This window comes from Equus quagga, unplaced genomic scaffold (assembly GCF_021613505.1).
Source record: "Equus quagga isolate Etosha38 unplaced genomic scaffold, UCLA_HA_Equagga_1.0 203_RagTag, whole genome shotgun sequence".
NCBI classification, from domain to species: domain Eukaryota; kingdom Metazoa; phylum Chordata; class Mammalia; order Perissodactyla; family Equidae; genus Equus; species Equus quagga.
In genome coordinates this window covers 3,214,506-3,239,531 of record NW_025798627.1, presented here as the reverse complement: position 1 = coordinate 3,239,531, position 25,026 = coordinate 3,214,506, and the positions used below count along the sequence as shown (strand labels likewise).

Sequence of the window (25,026 nt, the reverse complement as noted above, 5' to 3'; positions counted from 1 at the left end):
GTAGTTAGCTCAGGGCTAATCTTCCTCAAAAAAATAAAAAATAAAGGAAAAGCTACATACTAAACATAATCAAAATAATAGTCTACTGTGTGTTCTCTCCCAATTGGGTTATAATCAATTAAAAATATCACGTGAATCATATTAGATAAACGATTGTATTTTCAGAATTGACTTAATGATTGATATAAATACTGTACTGGGTTGTAGGTATTAATGTAGACTGTGTCAGAAACTGCTGCCCAGCATTCAAACCTGGTTTGGATTTCCTTTTCAGTGCTGTATACTATTCTGTTAAATAAATATGCCAAAATGTGTTTATCCTTTCTTCTGCTGATGACTATTTAGGCAGTTTCCAATTGCTTACAAACAATGCTTATATGATGAATTCTTGTACATGTCTCCTTGTACTCATATGCAAAAGATTCTTTAGGCTAGGTATAATTCTTAGGAGAATTACTGAGTTATAGGATATACATATCTTGAATTTTACTAGGGTTTGTCAGATTTTTCCTAAAAGTAGTTATACCAATTTAGAAAGCAGTCTATGTAAGAGGGTATAGAGTTAGATGTGTTAACATAGATGAATCTCATAAAATAATACTATGTACTCTTTAGGGATACATTTTATAGTAAAATTATTAAATAGGAATGACAAACAGCAAATTCAGCACAGTGGTTAACTCTAGGATGGAGGGAGATTTGGTTGGCGTGTAGGCTACACACAGGGTTTCAACTGTACTGGTAATGTTGTCTTTTTTAAGTTGAGTGACAGGTAGATGGGATGTTCCTATGTATGTCTGAAAGATTTCCAACACTTTCATTGTTTTTAAACATGTCAGTTTGAGTGTGTTAGGCTCACTCTAATCTATCATTGACCCCATCACTTACACCACTGGATTCCAATATTATATTAGCTGCCTAGCCCCTATAAGTAGCTGCATTTGTGACCTTAATTTAGAGATTAGCTAAGGGCTTTGTTTGTTTTGTGTAAATAAATTTTTTATTGAACTATAACATACATACAGAAAAGTACACAGTGTGCAGCCTAATGAATTTTCACAGAGTAAAGGTACCCATGTGATCAGCACTCAGAACGAGAAACAGGACATTACCAGCACCTCGAACCCGTTTCATAGCCTTTTCCAGTCACTGTCCCCCATGAGGGTAATTACCATCCTGACTTCTAACATTCAGATCAGTTCTACCTGTATTTGAACTTTATATAATAATACACTAGATATGTTTTCTTGTTTCTTTCACTTAATATCATGATTGAGAGATTCATCCACGTTGTTTGTTGTTGTAGTTCTTTGGTTTGGATTGCTGCATGATATTCTATTATATGAATATTAGTTAAGGATTTTAAAAGAAAAAAAAATCTTTGCTGCACTGAAATTATCAGTTTCCTCAATGTATTTTCATACTTTTAGTCAAAATACATAGCTTTGGCAGTTCAGGTTGTTTTAACTCTGAAGCTCATTTCAGACTATAAAGGAGCTCACAGTGCACCCAGTGGTGCAGCGGTTAAGTTCGCACATTCCGCTTTGGCAGCCTGGGTTTCGCCAGTTTGGATCCTGGGTGTGGACATGGCACTGCTCATCAAGCCATGCTGTGGTAGGCCTCCCACATATAAAGTAGAGGAAGATGGGCATGGATGTTAGCTCAGGGCCAGTCTTCCTCAGCAAAAAAAAGAGGAGGATTGCGTGGTAGATGTTACCTCAGGGCTAATCTTCCTCAAAAAAAAAGAGGGAGCTCACATTGTGGGCATGTCCTCCTTTACTTCAAATTTATCATATGTATTGAATTTTAAAAAACCTGGGAAGTTAATTGCATTACTTTAGAATATCTGCATTACAAACAGATTAAAATAAGGATTCCTTTCCGTCCATTTCTTGGTTGTCTCATAGTTTCTATATATGTGTGTATATCTCTATATCTCCATATTTAGATCATTTGAAACAATATGAGGATATGACCGTGACCTAAATTACTGCTGTTCCTGAGACCTGAGAAGCTAGCTATGGGAGCTGCTCGGATTTTAATGACACAGAAACACCAGATCTCGGAGGGCAGCAGGATTTGTTTGCTTCTTTGTTCTTTCCCGCTTGAATGTCCTGAATTAGTAATCCTGCCAAATAAGAAACTCAATACAAAAATTAGAGTGCTTTCTAGATGAGAACATGCCATCACACAAGTTTCAGGGCATCTTACTGAGCACCTGGAGGCTAAGCTGGGGTCAATTACCTGAGGAATATGAATAATCTGTGTTTTGCTTGAAGAGAGGCAAAGCTGAAAGTCTTTAGAGTTAGTCCATTTTCCATTGGATTCTGTAAGTTAATAGCAGTTTGCTTAGTTTAAAGTGAAAACAATCGTTGCATCAATTTTCAATCCTCAATCAAGAGGCAGCCATTTTAATTCTGCACCTTAAATGAAAACCGTGATTAATTTTTAGTGATGGCTTTAGGGAGCCACAGAACGCATTTTATACTGTACACTGTGGAGAAGAGCAACAGAAACAGACAAAGCTGAGAGAAAGAAGGATCCTACTGATGGAACAAGAGATATTTCCTGAAACAAAATATGTTTTCATGTATCCTTTCAAAAAAAACCTGACTATTAGCACTCAAATTTTAACAGTTCCTGAAAATGTCCAGTAGCTACAGCCAAGGAGTGTTAGCCCTTCACAGGTAGGAAACACGAAAAGATATCAAGAGAGGAAAAGTTGACTTAAATAAAAAACTTTGGATGAAATTTTTCCTGATTCAAGGATATGCTCAGTAATGTTAATTGTTGATTTGTATGAGATGGTTGGGAATAAGAGGAAGAAAATGTGGAAAAATACACTTTGGAGATTTGTGAGTAAATATTAATGATTTTATCCCTCTAAATGATCATTTTCTTTAATGAGAAAGATGTGAGTGCTCTTCTTTATAAGAATTCCATTTATTCAATTTTTGTAATTCTGTCAGTAACACCCAAGACTATATCCCTTTCTTGCACATTGACAATTTTAATCATCCCTATTCAAAAAGATTTTGAATGCTAGATACCACAATTCCTTTAAAATTGAAATATATTACCCACAAAGTCTCACTCTTATATTCATGAGTCGTGTTAATTTGGAGTTTCCATAAGCAATAGAAACCAAATAAGTTATCTCGGTACATGTAAATGGCTATAGCCCACCTTGAGCTGTTGCAATAGCTGTTTAGTTGAAATAACATTCATTCTTTGCATGATTAGAAAAACTTAGGATTGCTTTTTACAAGTTTTAATGATTTTCTGTCATTTTTTGCAAAATTCATGACATCTTTTTTTCCCCTTTTGGAGTATATAAATATATATCTCTCATTAATGAGGCTTGTTTTATTATTCTTCTGTTTTTCCCCTAGATAAAAGTTAAACAGCTAGAAGAACAGCTACGTTCTTTTACTGAAACCAGTTCACAGAATGACCATCTGCGCAAGTTGAACAAGGCTCTAGAGGGCAAATATGCTCAGGTGTGATTAATAGCTACAAGAAGATTGCTGTTATATTGTTTTAATTAGTTTTTAAGAAATTGATGCCTTTCTCCCCACCTTACCATATAATCCCAGAAAGATGGATATCCGCTCACTTGACTCAATTAACAAACATTTTTTAAATACTCACCATGTACAAGCTTCTGCTAAGCCATGGAGGAATTCATAAAGATGCCTGAGGCAGGATTGGGACATTCAGATTGTTTATGCTGTAATTAGAGGCTTAGGAATGTACTCAATAAACTTTATGATAGAAAGTTAGGCCTTTCAGAAACAAAACAGATTGTATTATGAGCATTCATAGGGGGCATCATTATGAGGGAAGCATTGAGAAATGCCTTCATAGAGGAAGTAGGTTTTTAATCTGAGCCTTAAAACTTTTGGCAGTCGTGAGGAATCAATATCTTTGGTTTGTAAATTATAGGGAAACTCAGAACTCAGTCCCCAAAAGATACACCTGCAACAGACAGCTCACTCGAAGGAGATAGTAGTAGTGAAGGTGCTTACTTGTCTGCATGGTGGCTGCTGAGGCTGAAAACCTTTTGTCGGTCACAAACATGTTAACGTTAACAAATAAATAGAAAAGGTTAGACAAACAAGATATATAAAACACTTAATGAAGAAAATAATCCAGGAATCTGTTACCAAAAGAAAGTGATTCATTTCAATGATTTACAAATTTACCATGTATGTAATTTTTTTTTCATCTTGAACAGTCAGGATAAACTGTGTAACCTCTATATCTATAACATTTGTGTATGTATATATACCCCTGGCAACCAAGGAACTAGAATGTGTCTTCAAATGGAACACTGTCAGGGTTCTGACCATCTGACTGGACTGGTAGAGTGTCCCCAGTAGATCCGCTCTCCTGCTGGGAATTTGATTCAAGGTCTGTTTCTGTACTAGGACATACTTTACAGTGTGATTTCTTCATTCTGAAAGCAAAGGATACATTTTCAAGTATATTTTCCATCCTGGCTTCATTTAGAACATTGTGGTGTTTCTCTTAGTAAAGGGGGCACTCCTTGAAAAGTAACTCTAGGATTAGTTGATTTTTATTGTTTTTAATTGGTGATGCCTCCAAGAAAAAGGAAATCTCCAGAGAGGCCTGTGTCTTCAAAATTCCTTGAAAGCTGTAGGCCCCAAGTAAACAATGTAAAGGAAAGAACTTCATCAGTTGGTTTGCCCAGTGTTATTCCAAACTCTACACGCCGTGTGACCTTTGCACCTTCCCTGACTTCTGTGAGATCTTCTCAGGAGATTGGAGACGCTAGAATCTCTCTAAAGACTCTCTTGAATGCTATTAAAACCATGGAGGGAAGACTGGAGGGTAAAATAGATATTCTGGCCGCAAGACCATTAATAAATGATGAGTCGACACATTTTCTTAAACTGGATTCGGTAAGTGAAGACCACAAATTAAATCATAAGGAAATGTCACATTTATATGGCAATGAAGAAAATTAGTCGCAGTCCAGAAAGATAGTGTTTGGAGGTATGAGTAACAACACGGAAATTAGGTTCTTCACAAAAAGGAAAAATTGACAACGTAGATGGAAACCATCATTCTGGCTATCGCATAATTACATTTTTCTTTTAACACAGAAATATCAAATTTGGCTTTACATTAACCATTGAGGTTTTTTAAAATCTAATTTTTATTTTTTCAAAATTCAAAATGTCTACCTAATCTTCATATTTGCAGTAAAATATCTGGATAAAGCCTGATTTTAAAACAGAAATACATTAATAGAAGCCCCAAGAACTTGAACATTGGAAAATATTTTCCAAGAAGACTTGTGAGAGGATCCATCTTTGCTTGATATTTAAACATAGAAAGTACTATAGCTTGTCTGTTAGAGTTGACTACTATTTAGATCCTTTCTATAAATATTTTTGCTTTTCATGTTTATGTCTTATAAACACTGGTAAAATTATAAAAACTGTTTTCTTCCTTGTATACTTTCCTAGAACAAAATCCAATAGGTTTTCAGAACCTATAAGTTGGCATCTTTTATGCTATTCTTGGATCCTTACAGAAAAAGTTAAAGTATTAAATGTTACAGGTTAAAAGTTTTCAGGAAGTGTAATAATGTTGAGGAAGATGGGAAAATACATTCTTCTTTGTTGCTGTCAGGAGTATAAAATGCTACAGCTTTCTGTGGAGGGCAATTTGGCAACATTTATCACTCTGCCCCACAATTGTACTTCTAGGACTTTTTCGTACAGATAGACGAGTTTGTCCATGTGACATGTTTACAAGGTTACTTACTGAAGTAATGTTTATTAGTGAAAGCCTGGAAGCAACTAAAAATCCATCAATAAGAGACTGGCTCAGTAAATCATGGTGTATCCATGGATTGGAATACTGCTTGAAGATATATATTAGGTTTAAAGTATCAAGGTTCATGGGGCCGGCCCCGTGGCCGAGTGGTTAAGTTTGCATGCTCTGCTTCGGCAGCCCAGGGTTTTGCCGGTTCAGATCGTGGGTGCGGACATGGCACCTCTCATTAGGCCACACTGAGGCGGTGTCCCACATGCCACAACTAGAAGGACCCACAACTAAAATATACAACTATATACTGGGGGGACTTAGGAAGAAAAAGCAGCGGAAAAAAAAAGATTGGCAACAGTTGTTAGCTCAGGTGCCAATCTTTAAATAAATAAATAAATGAAGTATCAAGGTTCAAAAGAGTATACATAGTATTTTACTATTTGTATGCAAAAGAGTGGGAGAATAAAGAATATATTTGTATGTATTCACCTGTAATGCATATAATAGTTCTAAAATTAATCATAATAAATTGGCAACACTATTTTTGAGGAAGAAAACTGGGTGGCTGGGAGATTTTTTACTTTACCCTTTGTACCTTAAGACTATTGTGACATGGGGCTGGGCCAGTGGCACAGCAGTTAAGTGCACACATTCGGCTTCTCGGCGGCCGGGGGTTTGCCTGTTTGGATCCCAGGTGCAGACATGGAACCGCTTGGCAAAAGCCACGCTGTGGTAGGCGTCCCACATATAAAGTAGAGTAAGATGGGCATGAATGTTAGCTCAGGGCCAGTCTTCCTCAGCAAAAAGAGGACGATTGGCAGTAGCTAGCTCAGGGCTAATCTTCCAAAAAAAAAAAAAGGAATAATGTGACTATGCTACCTGTTTAAAGTAATTAATTTTATGAACATTTCATTTTCAACAAAAATGAAAGTAGAGAAAGGATGATCTTTTGAACAAAAAATGCTCGAGCAATTGGAACAAAAAACCCTTTGATCAATACTTCACACCATATATAAAAATTAACTCAAAATGGATCAGAGCCTTAAATGTAAAACCTAAAACTGTAAAACTTCCAAAAGAAAACATAGGAGGAAATCTTTGTGGTCTTGGATTACACAAACATTTCTTAGATTTGACATCAAAAGCATGCTCTGTAAAGGAAAAAATGATAAATGACAGCTTATGCTCTTCAAAGACGTTAAGAGAATCAAGAGATAAGCCATAGACTGGGAGAAATATTTGCAAATTACATATCTGATAAAGGGCTTGTCTCCAGAAGGTATTAAAAACTCTCAAAACTCACTAAGAGAAAACAACCCAATAAAAAGAATGGGTGAAGTATCTGAACAGATGTTTCACCAAAAAAGATATATGGATGGTAAATAAGCACTTGAAAAGATGTTAAACATCAGTCATTAGGGAAATGCAAATTAAAACCACAATGAGGGGCCAGCCCAGTGGCAGTGCAGCGATTAAGTTCACACGTTCTGCTTCTTGGCGGCCCAGGGTTCGCTGGTTCTGGTCCCAGGTGCAGACATGGCACCATTGGCAAAGCCATGCTGTGGTAGGCGTCCCACATATAAAGTAGAGGAAGGTGGACACGGATGTTAGCTCAAGGCCAGTCTTCCTCAGCAAAAAGAGAAGGATTGGCAGCAGATGTTAGCTCAGGGCTAATCTTCCTCAAAAAAAAAAAACCACAATGAGATATTACCACACATCTAAATTTGAAAAACTCACACCAAGTGTTAGGATGTGGAGCAACTGGAATTCTCATACACTGCTGAAGGTAATGTAAAATGGTACAGCCACTTTGGAAAATAGTTTGGTAGTTTCTTTAAAAGTAAAACATGCTACTACCATATGACCCAGCCATCCCACTCCCATTCCTGCCAAAGATAAATGAAAGCATATGTCTACACAAAGACTTGTACACGACTGTTCATAGCAGCTCTATTTGCAATAGCTCAAAGCTGGAAACAACTCAAGTGTTCAGCAGGTGAAGGGATAAGTAAATTGTGGTATGTCCATACAATAGAATACTATTTAGCAACAGAAAAGAATGAACTATTGATATAGGCAAAAGGCTGAATGAATCTCAAAATGATTATGCTGAGTTGAAAGAAGCCATTCAAAAGAGAGTATACACAATATCATTCCATTTATATAGAATTCTAGAAAGTAAAAACTGATTTATTGTGACAAAAAACAGATGAGTGGTTGCCTTGCAGGGAGGTGTAGAAACAGAAGGAGGTGTAGGAGACAGAAGAGGAAAATTACAAAGAGGCGTAAGGGAACTTTTGGGATGATTATATTGATCATTATATTGATTATGATTTCAAGAGTTTATACATATGTCAGAATTGTATACTTCAAACATACACAGCTCGTTGTATGTCAGTTGTACCTCAGTAAAGCTGTTAAAGATTGTGGGTGTATTACCTACACAAAAGTTAATTACATTAAAGTATTTAAAATAACATTCTTGAAATGACAGAACTATAGAATGGAGAACAAATTAGAGGTTGCCAGGGGACAGGGGATGGGTTGAGGGAGGATATGAATACAAAGACGTAGCACAAGTGAGTTCCTTGTGGGGATGGAGCAGTTCTGTATCTTGATTGTGGTGGTGGTCACGCATATGTGCATAGGATCAAATTACACAGAGCTATGTGCACACACACAGCTAGATGAATGTAGGTTTAAAAAATGGTGAAAACTGAGTTCCGTAGTCCAGTTAATTTAGTTAACAGTAATGTCCCAAAGTCAATTTCCTGGTTTTGGTTTTGAACTACAGCAGTATGTGATGTCACCATTAGAAGCAGGATGAAGAGTACATGGGACTCTTCGCATTATTTTTGCAACATCCTGCCAGTCTATAATTAATTCAAAATAAAACGTTTTTAAACAGTAATATTTAAAATAGTATGATGATCGTTTGAAATGATCGTGTAGATATACTAAAAGTGTTTCAGGGATATAAAATTCTAATATTTCTAATTAGGATTCATTCTTCTGTAACACTGTTTTCTTGACATTTTATTTAGTTATTATTCATCTTGGCTTTTATTATATTGTGCATTTATGTTATATTTTCAAATTCCATGATAATCACTTCCCCCCATTTTACATCTTACTTCGCAGTCTTATCTCCTTTATCCCTTATTCTGTAATTTCATGGAGATTGACATGTATTAAGTTTGCCCATGTTTATTCACGTAGAGTCTTTTTTTTGCTTTGTAGTTTTCTTTAAAGGGGAAAACAGCTAATAAAGCTGGGGTTTGCTTATAATAGTGGATAAGGACATTTAAACATTTTAAGTTCGGTTTCTAAACTTCTGTCTTATTCTAGTTGTTGATTTATTGTGCTTTGGAAAGTTATTGTTCCTTTTGTTCTGCTAAGGTGAAGTCCATTCTTGACAAGAACGAAGAGGAGCTCTCTCGAGCGGTGAAGTGCCGTGATGCAGCCCTGAAGGAGAGTCAGAAGCTGAAGGGGGACCTGGAGGCCGTGGAGGACAGAGAGAGCAAGAAGGCAAGGCGCAGCCTGCAGAGAGCCGCTGGCTGAGAGCAGGCGCTTGGGATCTCCTTCTCAGCCGCATTCCTGCATTTCTTGTGACCGTTAGTAAGAGAATGAGAACTGACCAGCGGAGGGGTTTTTCCTAAAGAAAAGATAACTTTAAAAGAGCTTTAAAATATTTCCCTTTAACTCCCAATTTTTTTTTGAAGTTGCTGTCTTAAAAATAATCAAAAGAAAAAGTCCTAATTTTTTCTATTCAAACACATCTAACGTTGGTAATAATAACCTGCCTACTTAGGTTTCATCAATGTGATATAACACTGCCATGAGTTCGTGTTAAATTAAATCACTAAATGCTTTCTCCTGAACAGTCTGTGTGCTTGGTGGGAACAGAGGTCATCCCAAACTTGTTGACAGCAGGTGCTGGCTCTGCCTCTGAAGAGGGCTGAGTTCCATCATCTTCAGCAGCTCTGCTTTCTCTTCATGGTCTTTTTCCCTCACGTGATTCTGATGTTCTCCTCTTCTGCCCCCATCATAAGATGGCTGAGCGGGGCCAGAGCAGGCCAGCCTGGAACCACCTCTAGACCCAAGAAGCTGTTGATCCCCGTGTCTCCAGTTAATAGACGTGCTGTGACTTGACAGTAGTTGGGAAGCACTGCAGAATTCTCCATAGGATCTGGGGTCTAGTTTTCTTTTTCTCAAAGTCATAATAACTTAATAAATGAAATAAAATTAAAACATACTTTAATTATTCCTCCCAGCATTCTACCATGCCTGATTTCCATACTCTTTCCTAGAAGTAATGGGACTCAGCGGCAGAAGAATAACTAGAAAGGATCAGATATCTTTGTCTTGTTTCCTTTTCTGTTAGGTGGGAAACTTTCAGCGACAACTGGCAGAGGCTAAAGAAGACAACTGCAAAGTTACAATTATGTTGGAGAATGTGCTGGCTTCTCATAGTAAGATGCAAGGTGCTCTGGAAAAAGTACAAATAGAGCTTGGGCGGAGGGATTCAGAGATTGCAGGCCTCAAGAAAGAAAGGTATCAGATTATTTTTCTGTCTTTGTACTTATATTTTTCTGCTGTATTGTTGTAAGGAGAAGCGTGCCGTCGAGAAACAAATTCACTTTATATTGCTTCTGTCGCAAAAAACTAGTAAAATGGTGTTTAAAGAACTAGCAAATTAGGGAAAATCTGGGATTATAAATATGATTTCCAAAAATTCAAAATTCCGATCTTTTGTAATGATGTGAAAGAGTGTGCATTCTAGAAATTCATGTGATATATTCTTGTTTTACCCTTACTGTTTTCTATGCCCTTTAAACCTGCCCTTGGGTCTCCAGAATAGTAATTGTCAAGATAATTGAAGCTAAGTGACTGCTTGAGTTTGAATTAATTATTCATTTATTAGTATCCTATTTAAAGATTAATAATTATTTTAGATGAATTATTCTGAGAACTACTTCTAGCCATGTTTTCTAAGTAAACTTCTTTGAATGTTTCAAAAATTGCATTAAAGTTTCTCTTTTAGGTTAATGAACTAATGATCTGAATTTAATAAGGCCTCTAAAATATATTGTAATCTGTATATTAGTGGTGCATATTGCCTCTATGTTATGGGAGAACAAGTGAGTTTTATATTCTTCATTGTGCTTATCTTTAATTTTTACATATTATGAATGTATATTACCTCTGAACTTAAAGGTCAAGGGGATAGTATTAAAAATATTGTTTACCATTCAGAATAAAGTTTTAGGTAGCTGTTGTATTTAGAAGCAAGAACCTCAACAATAAGTCAATCCGTGTAGAAGCGATAGATTTTTATACTAGTGATATATATAGTATAAAATTACCAGCCCATAAGTTAGTCATTAAAATGTATTGATAGTTTAATGTATCAAGCCACATTGAATCCTAGATGGGACAAGTTTTTAATCCCTAGGAGCCTTAGTTTCCTGACCTAAGGCTGAGGCTACTAATTGTCACCTGCCAACTCTCAGATATTCTAAGCATCTGTAGCCTGCTACATATGCTATTTGAGCTTCTTAGAAGAGTGCCCTGTAACTGCCAGTGGTATCATTCCAAGATGGTTCTTGTCTATAGTCACTCTCTCTGTGCTTTCCATTTTTAGGGCTCTAAATCAACAAAGGGTGCAGAAGCTGGAAGCAGAAGTGGACCAGTGGCAGGCCAGAATGCTTGTTGTGGATGCCCAGCACAACAATGAGGTAAAGCCCAGGTTTTTATAGATGATAATATTGATATTTTAGGTTTTATTGGGATATTGCTGTTTTGGAAAAATGGAGTAAAACAATCAGACAAATTTCCTTTTCATTCAAGTCTGAGTTTTGGATGGTGAAATATTTACAAATGGGCCTGCGCTCTTAACAGTGAGTCATTTACTGGCAAACCAGGACCACAATTATGCCTAATTCTCTTTGCCTTATATAGTCCACATTCTTTTCATTTATTAATTCATAAATGACTGCAGAAGTTAAAGGGTTTAGAGAATCACTTATAACCTCAGTCAGCTGATCCCACTATTAATAAAGAGACACATACTCGCATGTGTGTGCTCACAGGTGTATGTACGCACATGAATATGTGTCTACACATATGCACGTATATAAAATACACATGGATATCTCATATAAATAAGCTTTTTCTGGAAGGATATGCAAGTTTCCAGTTCTTATCTCTGTAGACAGTGATACCAGAAGCTCATAGGATTAGGAAGGGGAATTTAACTAGTTTAAAATTTTAAAAGTTAGGATAAATTAAGTTGGCTCTATTTTCCAAAGCGCCCTGGTGACCAATGGAGCACACCCTTCCCACTGCCCTCTGAGAGTCTCCTCAGCAATGTCTGTAACACGTTCTCACATCTATCTTCCAGGCATCTGGCATCCCTAGTTCCAACTAATTATTGTTTCAATGGCACTTGATGATACAGTGCAAGGAGGGAAGACTCAGCATTATGGACTTGCTTCTGTTATAGTGGAATTACAAACACTCTTCTCTCTTTCAGATGGAGCCTGTACAAAAAGCCCTGGATGTAGCTAGAGAAGACAACAGGAAACTGGCCATGAGCCTGGAGCAAGCTCTCCAGGCAAATAATCATCTGCAAACAAAGCTTGATCAGGTTCAAGAGAAACTGGAAAACAAAGAACTTGAGCGACAGAACTTGGAAACCTTCAGGTAAGGGCAGTACAGTCACAGTGTACCTAGAGAAGAGACTCTGGGGAGTAAGTTTGGTTCTTTCCTTCCATAAACTAGTTAAACCCTTTTCTCCTACTTTGAACTAGTACTCCCAGCAGAGCCATGGTAAGGCACCAGACATAGCTGAGCAGCAGCAGATCCTAGCTGGCTGGGGAATGCTCATTTGGATCTCCTTTTCAGCTCTCCCCTCTTCTAGTATCACGCTCCTTCTGTACATGATGGTTAAACCAAGATTTAAAGACTGTTGGTTAGAATGGACACTGGCATGTTTCTGTGAAGCTATCAAAAGCTTATGTGTCCTTTAAAAGCATGATTTGGAAAAGGAATAACAGCAGCCTGGGTGGGAAGAACCCAGCCAGGACTCGGATGGCTGCATCTAAGCAGATGCTAAACCATTCATTGATTTCAGTTTTGGCGTGAGATTAGTTAGGTCAAATCCTTCAAGTTCAGGTCAAGCCACTAAAGTTTTGCCTTAATCTGTACCTAGGTAAATATGACTTAGATATTAATAACATTCCATGAACATTTATACCCAAGGGAAATGCAATGTGCATGTAGATCTTTATTTCTTTCAGGTAGTGAACTATTGCTGTAGGAGACAGGTATAAGCTAAAGCAAAGAAGGTATTTTTCATATTTGTGATCCATGCAAATTTTTTTAAAATTTTTTTTAATTGCAGTAACATTGGATTATAATATTATATAGCTTTCAGATGTACATTGTAATATATTTCGAATTCTGTGTAGATTACATCATGTTCACCACCCAAAAACTAATTATAGTCCATCCCCTCATATGTGAGCCTAATCACCCCTTTTGCCCTCCCTGCCCCCTTCCACTATGGTAACCACCAATCCAATCTCCATTGCTATGTGTTTGCTTGTTCTTGTTTTTACCTTCTACATATGAGTGAGATCATACGTATTTGACTTTCTCCCTCTGACTTATTTCACTCAGCATAATACCCTCAAGGTCCATCTATGTTGTCACAAATGGCTGGATTTCATCCTTTCTTATGGCTGAGTAGTACTCCATTGTGTATAAATACCACATCTTCTTTATCCATTCGTCCCTTGACGGGCACCTAGGTTGCTTCCAAGACTTGGCTATTGTGTATAATGCTGCAATGAACGTAGGGGTGCATGTATCTTTATGCATTTGTGTTTTCAAGTTCTTTGGATAAATACCCAGCAGTGGAATAGCTGGATCATATGGTAGATCTATTCTTAATTTTCTGAGGATACTCCATACTGCTTTTCCGTAGTGGCTGCACCAGTTTGCACTCCCACCAGCAGTGTATGAGGGTTCCCTTCTCTCCACATCCTCTCCAACATTTGTTGTTTCCTGTCTTGTTAATTATAGCCATTCTGCCCGGAGTGAGGTGATACCTCATTGTAGTTTGATTTACATTTCCCTGATAGCTAATGATGTTGAGCATCTTTTCATATGCCTGTTGACCATCCATATATCTTCTTTGGAGAAATCTCTGTTCAGATCTTTTGCCTATTTTTTAATTGGGTTGTTGTTTTTTTTGTTGTTGAGCTGTATGAGTTCTTTGTATATTTTGGATATTAACCCCTTATCTGATATATGGTTTGCAAATATCTTCTCCCAATTGTTAGGTTGTCTTTTCGTTTTGTTGATGGTTTCCTTTGTTGTGCAGAAGCTTTTTAGCTTGATTGTAGTCCCATTTGTTCATTTTTTCTTTTGTTTTCCTTGCCTGGTCAGACATGGTACTTGAAAATATGCTGCTAAGATCGATGTCAAAGAGCGTACTGCCTATGTTTTCTTCTAGAAGTTTGGGGTCTTACATTCAAGTCTTTAATCCATTTTGAGTTGATTTTTGTGCATAGTGTAAGGTAATGGTCTACTTTCATTCTTTTGCATGTGGCTGTCCAGTTTTCCCAACAGCATTTATTGAGGAGACTCTCCTTTCTCCACTGTATGCTCTTGGCTCCCTTGTCGAATATTAGCTGTCCATAAAGGTGTGGGTTTATTTCTGGACTCTCAATTCTGTTCCATTGATCTGTATGTCTGTTTTTGTGCCAGTACCATGCTGTTTTGGTTACTATGGCTTTGTAGTATATTTTGAAATCAGGGAGTGTGATACCTCCATCTTTGTTCTTTTTTCTCAGGAATCCTTTGGCTATTCAGGGTCTTTTGTTGTTCCATATAAATTTTAGGATTCTTTGTTCTACTTCTGTGAAAAGTGTTGTTGGAACTTTGATAGGGATTGCGTTGAATCTATAGATTGCTTTAGGAAGTATGGACATTTTAATGATATTAACTCTTCCAATCCAAGAGCATGGAATATCTTTCCATTTCTTTGTGTCTTCTTCAATTTCTTTCAACAATGTTTTATAGTTTTCGGTGTACAGATCTTTCACCTCTTTGGTTAAGTTTATTCCTAGGTATTTCCTTCTTTTTGTTGCAATTGTAAATGGGATTGTATTCTTAATTTCTCTTTCTCCTACTTCGTTGTTAGTATATAGAAACACAACCAATTTTTGTATGTTGATTTTGTATCCCATGACTTGACTGTATTCATTTATTGTTTCTAAAAGTTTTTTAGTGGATTCTTTAGGGTTTTCTATATATAAAATCATGTCATCTGCAAAGAGTGACAGTTTCACTTCTTCTTTTCCAATATGGATCCCTTTTATTTCTTTTTCTTGCCTGATTGCTTTGGCTAGGACTTCCAATACTATGGTAAATAAGAGTGGTGACAGTGGGCATCCTTGTCTGGTTCCTGTTCTTGGAGGGATAGCTTTTAGTTTTTCTCCATTGAGAATGATGTTTGCTGTGGGTTTGTCATATATGGCCTTTATTATGTTGAGGTATTTTCCTTCTATACCCTTTTATTTAGAGGTTTTATCATAAATGGATGCTGTATCTTGTCAAATACTTTCTCAGCTTCTATTGAGATGATCATGTGATTTTTATTCTTCATTTTGTTAATGTGGTGTATCACATTGATAGATTTGTGGATGTTGAACCATCCCTGCATCCCTGGAATGAAACCCACTTGATCATGATGTATGATCTGTTTAATGTATTGTTGTATTTGATTTGCTAGTATTTTGTTGAGGATTTTTGCATCGATGTTCATCAGTGATATTGGCCTGTAATTTTCTTTTTTTGTGTTGTCCTTGTCTGGTTTTGGTATCAGGATAATGCTGGCCTTGTAGAATGAGTTAGAAAGCCTCCCCTCCTCTTCAATTTTTTGGAAGAGTTTGAGAAGGATAGCCATTGAGTCTTCTTTGAATGTTTGGTGGAATTCACCAGGAAAGTCATCTGGTCCTGGACTTTTATTATTTGGGAGGTCATGCAAATTTTATATTCTGTGAAATGTTGCTGGCTTGAGACTATTCAGTATTGGTTAAAACAAAAGTATGTGTTTCACTCTTTTGGTTGGATCTCTTTATATTAAATGGCTTTTTGTTTTTTAATGCTACAGGTAAATGTTTTCTTTTCAAGTCTGTTAATGAGCTCCAGATCACTGAGGTTCACCTGGTGACTGATCTGCTTCTCATTCGTAAACCATACACCTTTTGGACAGTCACACATTCCCCTCCAGATCTCTCTTACCTCCTAAGATGGTTTCTAAAGATGAATTATCATCTGTCTTCTTCAAAACAGAGAACGGATGACCGAGGAATCCAAAATGGAAGCAGAATTACATGCTGAACGCATAGAAGCTCTAAGAAAGCAATTCCAAACTGAGAGAGAAACTGCAAAGAAAGCAGCACAACGGGAAATGACTGAGGTATGAGTCAAGTGACAAGCTTCCTCTAGGTGAATACCTTCCAAGAGGAGGACTAGCTATGGGATGTCCAAGAATGGATGCAGTTGAGCCATCCCTATGCTGTTTGTAAATCGACACACAAAAAACCAGTTTCTGATACACGGTTCTCTGTCTATTGAAGGAATGTCTTGATGAGAGCTTTCCCATCAGGGAGTGATGACTGAGTGGGATAGAGGGTTAAGGAGACTGCCATCAGATTCAGATAGACAGATATCAAACCACCTCTCTCCTCAATTCACCTAACTAGCATCCATCACATCTCTGCTGTCTCCTGAGAGGCACTATAAAAGCAGTAGACGACATGGTCTATGCTCTGGTTTCTGCTAAGTGACCCTTGTTTAATTGTGATCTCCACTCTTTATAAGACAAACAGGGAAGACATCAGAAGACCTTGCTCAGATAGCTAGAGGCTGTGTACAATTTTGAAGGAATTCAAAGTAAAGGAAAGTTGGTTTCAGGCTGGTTGGGTGACAGAAGAAGGGAAGCTTAATGAAAGTGCGGGATTGAGACTGGCAGAGCTGACAGGGCTGGGACACCCTATGTAAGAGAACGAGCCAATCCGAGTCACACAAATGAACGGGACATGTGAGCCAATGAGAAGGATTTGCCTCCCTGGATTGGAGCAGACACTTTGGGAAACGTCTGAGAGAGCGATTAGCTTAGATGGGACCGGCAGGTGGATAGCCTTGACTAGCAGGAGGTTGGATGTGAACTCTTAGGTCACAGTGGGGCACTCTGGGTTTCCGAGAAGAGAGGGGTATGATACGAGCACAATTAGAGGAAGGTTAGTCTGATAGCAGTGGAGAGTAGGCAAGAATGAAGAGAAACTGGAGACATGGAGACTCAAGAAAACCAGAACAGTTACTCTGGGCTTTAGATGGTTAGGGCCAAGCACAGTAATTCTGTTGAAAATAGAGAAAAATTAAGTCAAAAAGCCATTTTAACAGAAAAATCACCAAATAGACACTAAATGTTGTATCATGAGCAAAGGGGAAGGAAGAATTAAAATCATTCCAAGATTTGGTTGCGGTGGCTGGTCTGTATTTTGCCAGATCTGGTGCATTTAGCAATTGCAACTTACAAAGACCATTTACAAAATCAGATTCGACTGTTTATATAGTGCTTTGTAAATTGCAAAGTACTATATAAATATTAAAAATATAAAAAGCAAACTCTGTGGGAAACAGTAAGGTACACTGAAATTAATGTTACCCTTAATCAGAGATAGTTGTTCAGAGTACTTATAAAATTCAAATCCTTTTAACAAGGATCGGTGACGATTGTGAACTTGTGAGGAGACCGAGAGAGCAGGGAGTGTGATGTCAGTGAGAAGTCAGCCGCAGGGCTGGGCTGCGGCTCGCTGCCTAGGAGGAGTCCCTGCTCTGCCTGTATCAGCAATGCGTTCACTTGCCATCTGTGCAAGTGACTTAACTTCTGAGTCTCAGTTTCCTCAGTCAGAGAATGGAAATCGCCACAACTGCCTTCCAGGTTAAAATGTATGTAAAGTGATTATCGCAGTGCTTGAGCAACGTTTAAGTACCAAGTAAGCGATAATCGTGAGGGCTCACCCAGTTTTGGACAAAGCTGTGATTGAGGTGATGGTAGAATATCTAACAGGAAGTAAGTTGGGTGGAAATACAAGACCAGCACTGTGGCGTGCAGTTAGGGTCTGAAGGAATGAGCTAGTATAGAGAGAAGAGGCACAAATAACTTTGGCTTCTTTCTTTGACAGGTTAAATACTATCAGCCATAGAGAATACCACCTTCCCATCTCCCTTTTCAGCTGCATCTTCTTCCTAAAAATCAATGGCACTGATGTAAGGGCACGTGAGGAAGAGGGGAACTCTGTAAAATTATTTAATGTTAAAAGATAAATTGAGGCATATTAAAAATTAAGAGTTTCTTTGAACAAAAATCAATTCGAATTGGGCAGCGTCCAATGTAGCAGATAGAAAGGAGCTCTGAGGAGCTGCACAAAATGAAAGGCTTTCATAGGCAGAAGGGAGCGGGAACAAGTTATAGCAAAAAAGCGGTTATTGCAAAGCTCCTTTCCTTTAGAGGATGGCAGGGGTCTTATTAGCCAGGCATATTGCCCAGCTGATGCTTATCAGGCAATTCCTGATTGACCAGTTTAAGAGCCCATTTCTTGGATAGCTGAAACTGTAATTAAGTCTTGTTTTTTGACTTAGGGCTTAGCATAAGTGACTCCATTTTGGGTTGTTGTCCTGTTTTTAACAATTTCCCCTTTTGATCAGACTCTCAGCCTGAGAGATGTAATGAAAATGTAAGGCATTAGCACTACTCCCAGCTACTGCTCTGGAGTTCTTTGTAGTTTTTTGCTGAATCTCCATGTGATATTCACTACTCATGATGTCTTTTTGCTGAATCTCTTTGTGGCATTCACAGGTCATGATTTTGGGTTCACATTCTTTCAGTCAGTCATTCTCTTCATTCCTTTTTTCTTTTTTTTTTTTTTTTGCAGGGGAAGATTCACCCTAAGCTAAGATCTATTGCCAATCTTCCTCCTTTTTTCTTCCTTTCCCCTGTCAAAGCCCCAGTACATAGTTGTATATAGTTGTTAAGCTCTTCTGGTTTTTCTATATGAGCTGCTGCCACATCATGGCTACCGACAGATGAGTGGTATGATTCTGCAACTGGGAAGCAAACCCAGATGACTGAAGTGGAGCACACCAAACTTTAACCACTAGGCCATCAGGGCTGGCTCTCTCATTCCCTGTCTGATGTTCTCGTCTTAGACCATTTGCCTGGTGGTTAGCAGCTGTGAACATGCACTTAAAGCTTTTGAGACAATGCAGCGCACCAGGGAGAATAAAACCACCGGGCTGGCCCCTCATCATTTGCTTTTTAAGAGATGGCTTTGGAGTCAGAGAGACCTAAGTTCAAATCTCAGCACAGACACTACCTTGCTCAGCTGAAAGACAATCAAGGGCTATCCTATTATCAAGAACAACTTTGGCCAGAGAGTCCAAGGGGCTTTTGTTGGGCAGCTGTTGCTTTAGCAGCAGATTCTGTAGTATCTTCAAGAGTTAAGGAAAGGTTCCTGATTGTAGCCTCATGTGGACTTACTCCTAGCCAAGGCACTAGGGATTACCAAAGGAAGCTAATTTTGAATTATGAATGCCTCCTGGTAATTCCCAATTGAGTCTGTGGTTTGGGACTGGAAAGGTGACAGCCATGGAACCCAGTAAAATTTAAGGGTCTGTAGACCACACACACATGCTCCGCTTCAGTGGCCCAGGGTTTGCCGGTTTGGATCCCAGGTGTGGACCTATGCAGTGCTTGTGAAGCCACGCTGTGGCAGGCGTCCCACATATAAAGGAGAGGAATATGGACACAGATGTTAGCTCAGGGCCAGTCTTCCTCAGCAAAAAGAGGAGGATTGGCGGCGGATGTTAGTTCAGGGCTAATCTTCCTAAAAAAAAAAAGCAAACGATGCATATATATCTACATTGTTTATCTGTTCTAAGAAGATTGTGTTCTTTAGTGTTAAAAATTATGGAAATCATTCGCAACTACATGGATGGTCCTTGAGGGCATCATGTTAAGTGAAATAAGCCAGACAGACAAAGACAAACACTATACGATTTCATTCGTGTGGAATATAAACAAACTTACTAACAAAGAGAACAATTTAGTGGTTACCAGGGGGAAGCGGGGAACAGTGGGCACAAGGGGTGCAGGGGCGTGTTTATATGGTGTTTGACAAATATTAATGGACAACTGAAATTTCACAATGTTATAAACTAGTTAGACCACAATAAAAAATTTTTTTAAAAATTACGGAAATCACTTAGAGTGTTGCTCCACAAATCTGCTTGATCGGACACCGTTACTATTGCCTCACTTACCCGCCTTTTTAAAAGAAAGGTCAGGGGCCGGCCTGTGGCTAAGTGGTTAAGTTCATGCATTCTGCTTCAGGGTCCCAGGGTTTCACTGGTTCGGATACTGGGCACAGCCATGGCACCGCTTGTCAGGCCATGCTGAAGTGGCGTCCCACACGCCACAACTAGAAGGTCCCACAACTAAAATATACAACTATGGTACTGGGGGTATTTGGGGAGAAAAAGCAGGAAAAAGAAAGAAAGATTGGCAACAGTTGTTAGCTCAGGTGCCAATCTTTAAAAAAAAAAAAAGGTCTAAAGAGAACAAAATATAGAGACAAAGCTAAGCATAAGCTTCTCTTACTGAATAAAGGTAAAAAGGTTCTAATTTTCCCTTTGTGTTCCACAGCTGAAGAAAGCCCTTGATGAAGCCAACTTCAGATCAGTGGAAGTGTCCCGGACCAACCGAGAGCTGAGGCAGAAACTCACTGAGCTGGAAAAGATCCTGAACATCAGCAAGGAGAAAATAAAGAATCAAAAGGCCCAAATTAAGCTCCACTATTCGGCTAAGGCGAATAATGCTCAGAATATGGAGAGGATGAAGGTTGTATGAGAAACCCTAAGGCTCCCCTCACTTCCTTGGTGTCTGACGAGGATCTGGGCAGGTGGTGGTATCCGGAAGATGGTTCAGAGCACTAACGCTGCCATGTGTTCCCTGGGAGCTCCAGCTACACCTGGGAAGTGGGCAGAGGGCTGGGGGACTGTCTCTTTTTCCAGCAGAGATACCATGGTGTAAATATTTGGTTTCTCACTGGCTGCCAGTGTCACGTTCTGGCTCCCCATCTGTCTCTTCCATAGTGATTGTATAAGACTTTGTTCTTCGGGGTCAGTGGGCCGGACGGGAAGGAGAGCCCAGCAGGAACTGATAACTGTGTGTCTCATATGGGATTCTTTCTGTCATCCTATAGGCAAAAAGAGCAAGCCAGTTTTTCCATTGATCATCTTTCTATGTTATTTCCACATTTACTTTCAGCAAATAGAAAAAGAATTGAGGCAAATGGAGCTAATTAAGGATCAATATCAGAAAAAAAACTATGAACAGGTAGATGATTTCCACAAACTCTATGTTTACATCCACATAAAATCCCAAACTTGGACAGGTTCACCAACTGTGTCCCTCTTTGTGCCCTGCCAGTCGCTGAGTATCCAGCAATTTGTATCTGAAATGACTAACCTACAGAAAGAGATGCAGCTGTTGGCCAAGAGCCAGTATGATACCTCAGCACGGAATAAACAGCAAGAGCTGCGCCTGGAGACGGAGCGGAAAATAAGGCAGGAACTGGAGTATCGGTGCCAGGTAAGGGGTGGCCTAGGAGTCCTCTCAGGCTATCAGCAAGTGACATGTGCCCAAGCTCAGCATTGCAGCACTCAGACCTTCTAGGTTCTGTAGAAGAAAACAGAACTTTGCAAGTTGTTCATCTCAGCTAAGTCTTGAGAATCATTGTTTCTAGAAAGAAGCCTGCAGCTTTGAATATGGTACACGTTCTCCATTTTCAACTTAATAAAAACAATCTTCATTTTTAAAGAACAAGTGGAGCTCACAGATGCAAAGTACTGGTTACTAAGGCAGACTCGTGAGCTGAATCTCAGTCTTTCAGGGACTGGAGAGCCGCTGGTTCCTCCCTGGGCACCGGTGCATCTGCTGCTGTTACAGGAGTTTTCGCTATTCCCACCCTGATCCAAACAAAACATGCTGTCACTGAAAAGGGACCTGAAGAGGTCAATGAGCTCTGGCCTTCCAACAGAGTGTCTGCTATGAAAATATCCCTCCAGGTCTGGAAAGAGATGTTAATCACTTTTTCTCAGGAGAATCCATAAATTAAAGTCAAAATCTGTAAGCATATACACATATATATACTGTAGGTTAAACTGCAAATAAGTTTTCATCTTGTATTTTGGTCTTTTGTAAAAATCTTCGTATCCTGTTTTCAGGAATTGGAAGAAACTATCAGACACCTGAAGAAATGTAAAGAGGCGACAGAGCACAAACTGAAAGAGGCCAGTGTGGAGTCAGAGCAGGTAAACCAGCAGCGTGGGCGCCAGGCGCAGGCCGCTCCTCAGACAGCCGCCTGCGCCACACGAGGCCCGTCAGTCCCCTCGCCACAGCCGTCAGAGCCACACAGAAGAACCAGTAACTTACCAAGAATAGTGTCTACTATAAAGAGTAGTTTTTAGGTTAATATCTTGTGTCCTGACGAGAGAGAACAGAATGCTGAAATATTAATGAAGCCTGACGCCCGAGTCCCTCCCACTAAATAGACGAAGGGAAGGCGGCGTGTGTGGCTCTCAACGCATTGTCTGATGCAAACAGTGCCCGCGGAAGCTCTCTGTTCAATCAGTAACTGCAATTGTCAAGTAGGACATGTTAATTTCTTAACTTGCTTCCTCTAATATTTTAGATTGGCCTTGTTGAAACAATTTAAAATCAGACATTTTTAGGGCTTGGAAGGATCTTTGAAATCATTAGTGTGCCACACCCACCCCTCGTTGTCCAGACGAGAAAACAGAGATTCTTAAGCTTGAAGTGAACATGGCAGTGGTGTTGCTATGAGTTGGTCATGATTTGTCCCTTTTATAGCTATTAAATTACATGACAATATGACTGTGAGAATGGTATATTAGAAAGAATATGGACTCTGACAAACCTGAGTTTGAATGTCAGTTGTGATGCTTACTGTGCCCTTAGGGAAGTTACATTTACTTTTTTTAACTCATCAGTTACCACATCCGTAGAAGTCAGGAAGTTAATACATAATGACATAATGACGTTTCTGTCAACGATGAGTACATGACGGTGGTCCCATAAGATTGGTACCATAGAGCCTAGCTGTGTAGCAGGCTGTGCCGTCTAGGTTTGTGTGAGTGCACTCCATGATGTTCACACAATGATGAAATCGCCTAACGATGCATTTCTGAGAACGTATTCCTGTTGTTAAGCGATGCATGACTGGACTGTTATTCGCAGAGATGGCTCCGAGTAAGTTCCAGTCAACGTTAGCTCCCTTCTCCTTTGCCACGCAAGAGGAAGCATGATGCACAATGCCATTTCAAGCATCTTTCCCTCCAATTCTGGCAAAGAGTGCTGGAGAAAGGTGGGGTTTGGTTTGGGGATGGGAGTGTCATTGTCATCAGGATACACAAACAGACCTGGAAAATATTTTAGCTTTGTACCTTTCTACAAGTTAAATGTCAAAGGGAGCTCGATTTTCTTTTTTTTTGTAAAGATTGGCACCTGAGCTAACAACTATTGCCAATCTTTTTTTTCTGCTTCTTTTTCTCCCCAAAGCCCCCCAGTACATAGTTGTATATTCTAGTTGTGAGTGCCTCTGGTTGTGGCATGTGGGACACCGCCTCAGCATGGCCTGATGAGCAGTGCCATGTCCGCGCCCAGGATCCGAACTGGTGAAACCCTGGGCCGCCGAAACCCTGGGCTGCGGAAGCGGAATGCGCGAACTTAACCACTTAGCCACGGGGCCGGCCCCCTCAGTGCCGTCTTGTGCTTTCATTCTCATCTTACTTTTCTCCTGGGTCCTCTCTTACCTTAGTCCACATCCAGGAAATATTAACCAATGCGTGAAAAGCAGCAGGCTTAAAGCATTTTTTAAGTCTACATCCAGAAAGTACTCTCTCATCTGTAGGATGTGTTATGCAAATAGATTGCAAGGAGCTTGTGGTCAGAATCTGGGTCTTTTAATATCTAGGTAAAAAGTCTCTTGAACTAATATAACAATGAACACAACAAAGAAACAGTTGTAAGTTTTTTGTGTAACTTTTAATGATGGCATTGCTGTGTCCAGATAACAGCTAACCTGGAAGAAGCTCACCGTTGGTTCAAGCGCAGGTTCGATGGCCTACAACTCGAGCTGACAAAAAACCGGCTGCAGAGACTTCCCCGCGAAGACAGGTGGCGGGACGAGGTAGGCTATTTAGACACGGCTGTCTTAAGCAATTCTGGATTTGTTCCTTCTCAGATTTGTCGTTACAGAAGTTCTCTCTTCATCCAGCTACTCTCTCCACTCATCTTTACCATTTAAAGCAGTAGTTCTTTAAAGTACTGCTACGAAACCAATGAACTAGATTTCTTTCTTAAAAGCTCCCTTTCTCCCAAACTGTCTAGATTAGAACCACCTACCTTGATGAAAAAATGCTGTTCATAAAGACAAAATAGAGCCTCAGCTCTGCAGTGTTGTGTGTTTTCTTTCCAACAGGACCAAGATCAAAGGCACGATGTCATGTCCAGCCAGTCTGCTCTACATCGATGGGAGAGTAAACAAAATCTTAGATTGATGCCCAAGAAGTGTCATTCTGAGCTAGAGAGAAAGTGATGTCCTTGAGAGAGGAGCTGCTGCTTTGTACCACACCACCACGATTCCCTAGGCCGGCAACTAGGGCTGGCCTCTTTCTACAGTCCTCAGAACGTGCAGTCTTTGATGCGGGCTGAAGATTTTGGACCTGAGTTCATCCTTTTATGAACTCTTTAATAACAATACAGAACCACCCCATCTTTTTTGTCCCTTTCCCCATTTTCCACCCAATAAATGTATGTTAATTTGTTGTATGATAGACAATGCTGTTGCATGATACTTGGCTATTCTTCTAAGTACATTTTATCAAAAATCGTTTAGTGAGGTACTAGATATTACGGCTACTAAATGATATGATACCTGGTTTCAACGAAATGTCCTAGTCTAACATCCAGTAGATAGTCCCTGGAAATAGAATCACCTGGAAAGTGGTAAAAATTCTTCCTTCCACTGTCTTGTTAACTTATACCCTTCTATGCTGGGCAATTAC

General features: G+C 39.2%; 1 protein-coding gene across 1 annotated transcript in view; it reads left to right on the top strand.

The window, feature by feature from the left end:
* LOC124233495 (coiled-coil domain-containing protein 150) overlaps positions 1–24,754 on the top strand; it is a 67,808-nt gene extending 43,054 nt beyond the window's left edge. The window contains exons 16-28 of the mRNA XM_046650635.1: positions 3,393–3,500; positions 3,946–4,011; positions 9,205–9,327; positions 10,184–10,353; positions 11,444–11,537; positions 12,335–12,504; positions 16,165–16,291; positions 20,582–20,776; positions 21,206–21,274; positions 21,368–21,529; positions 22,165–22,251; positions 24,030–24,149; positions 24,441–24,754. Of these exons, the coding sequence (XP_046506591.1) occupies positions 3,393–3,500; positions 3,946–4,011; positions 9,205–9,327; positions 10,184–10,353; positions 11,444–11,537; positions 12,335–12,504; positions 16,165–16,291; positions 20,582–20,776; positions 21,206–21,274; positions 21,368–21,529; positions 22,165–22,251; positions 24,030–24,149; positions 24,441–24,557 (1,608 nt within the window). The 3' untranslated portion in view covers positions 24,558–24,754. The remainder of the gene's footprint in view (positions 1–3,392; positions 3,501–3,945; positions 4,012–9,204; positions 9,328–10,183; positions 10,354–11,443; positions 11,538–12,334; positions 12,505–16,164; positions 16,292–20,581; positions 20,777–21,205; positions 21,275–21,367; positions 21,530–22,164; positions 22,252–24,029; positions 24,150–24,440) is intronic.
* Positions 24,755–25,026: the final 272 nt, after the last annotated feature.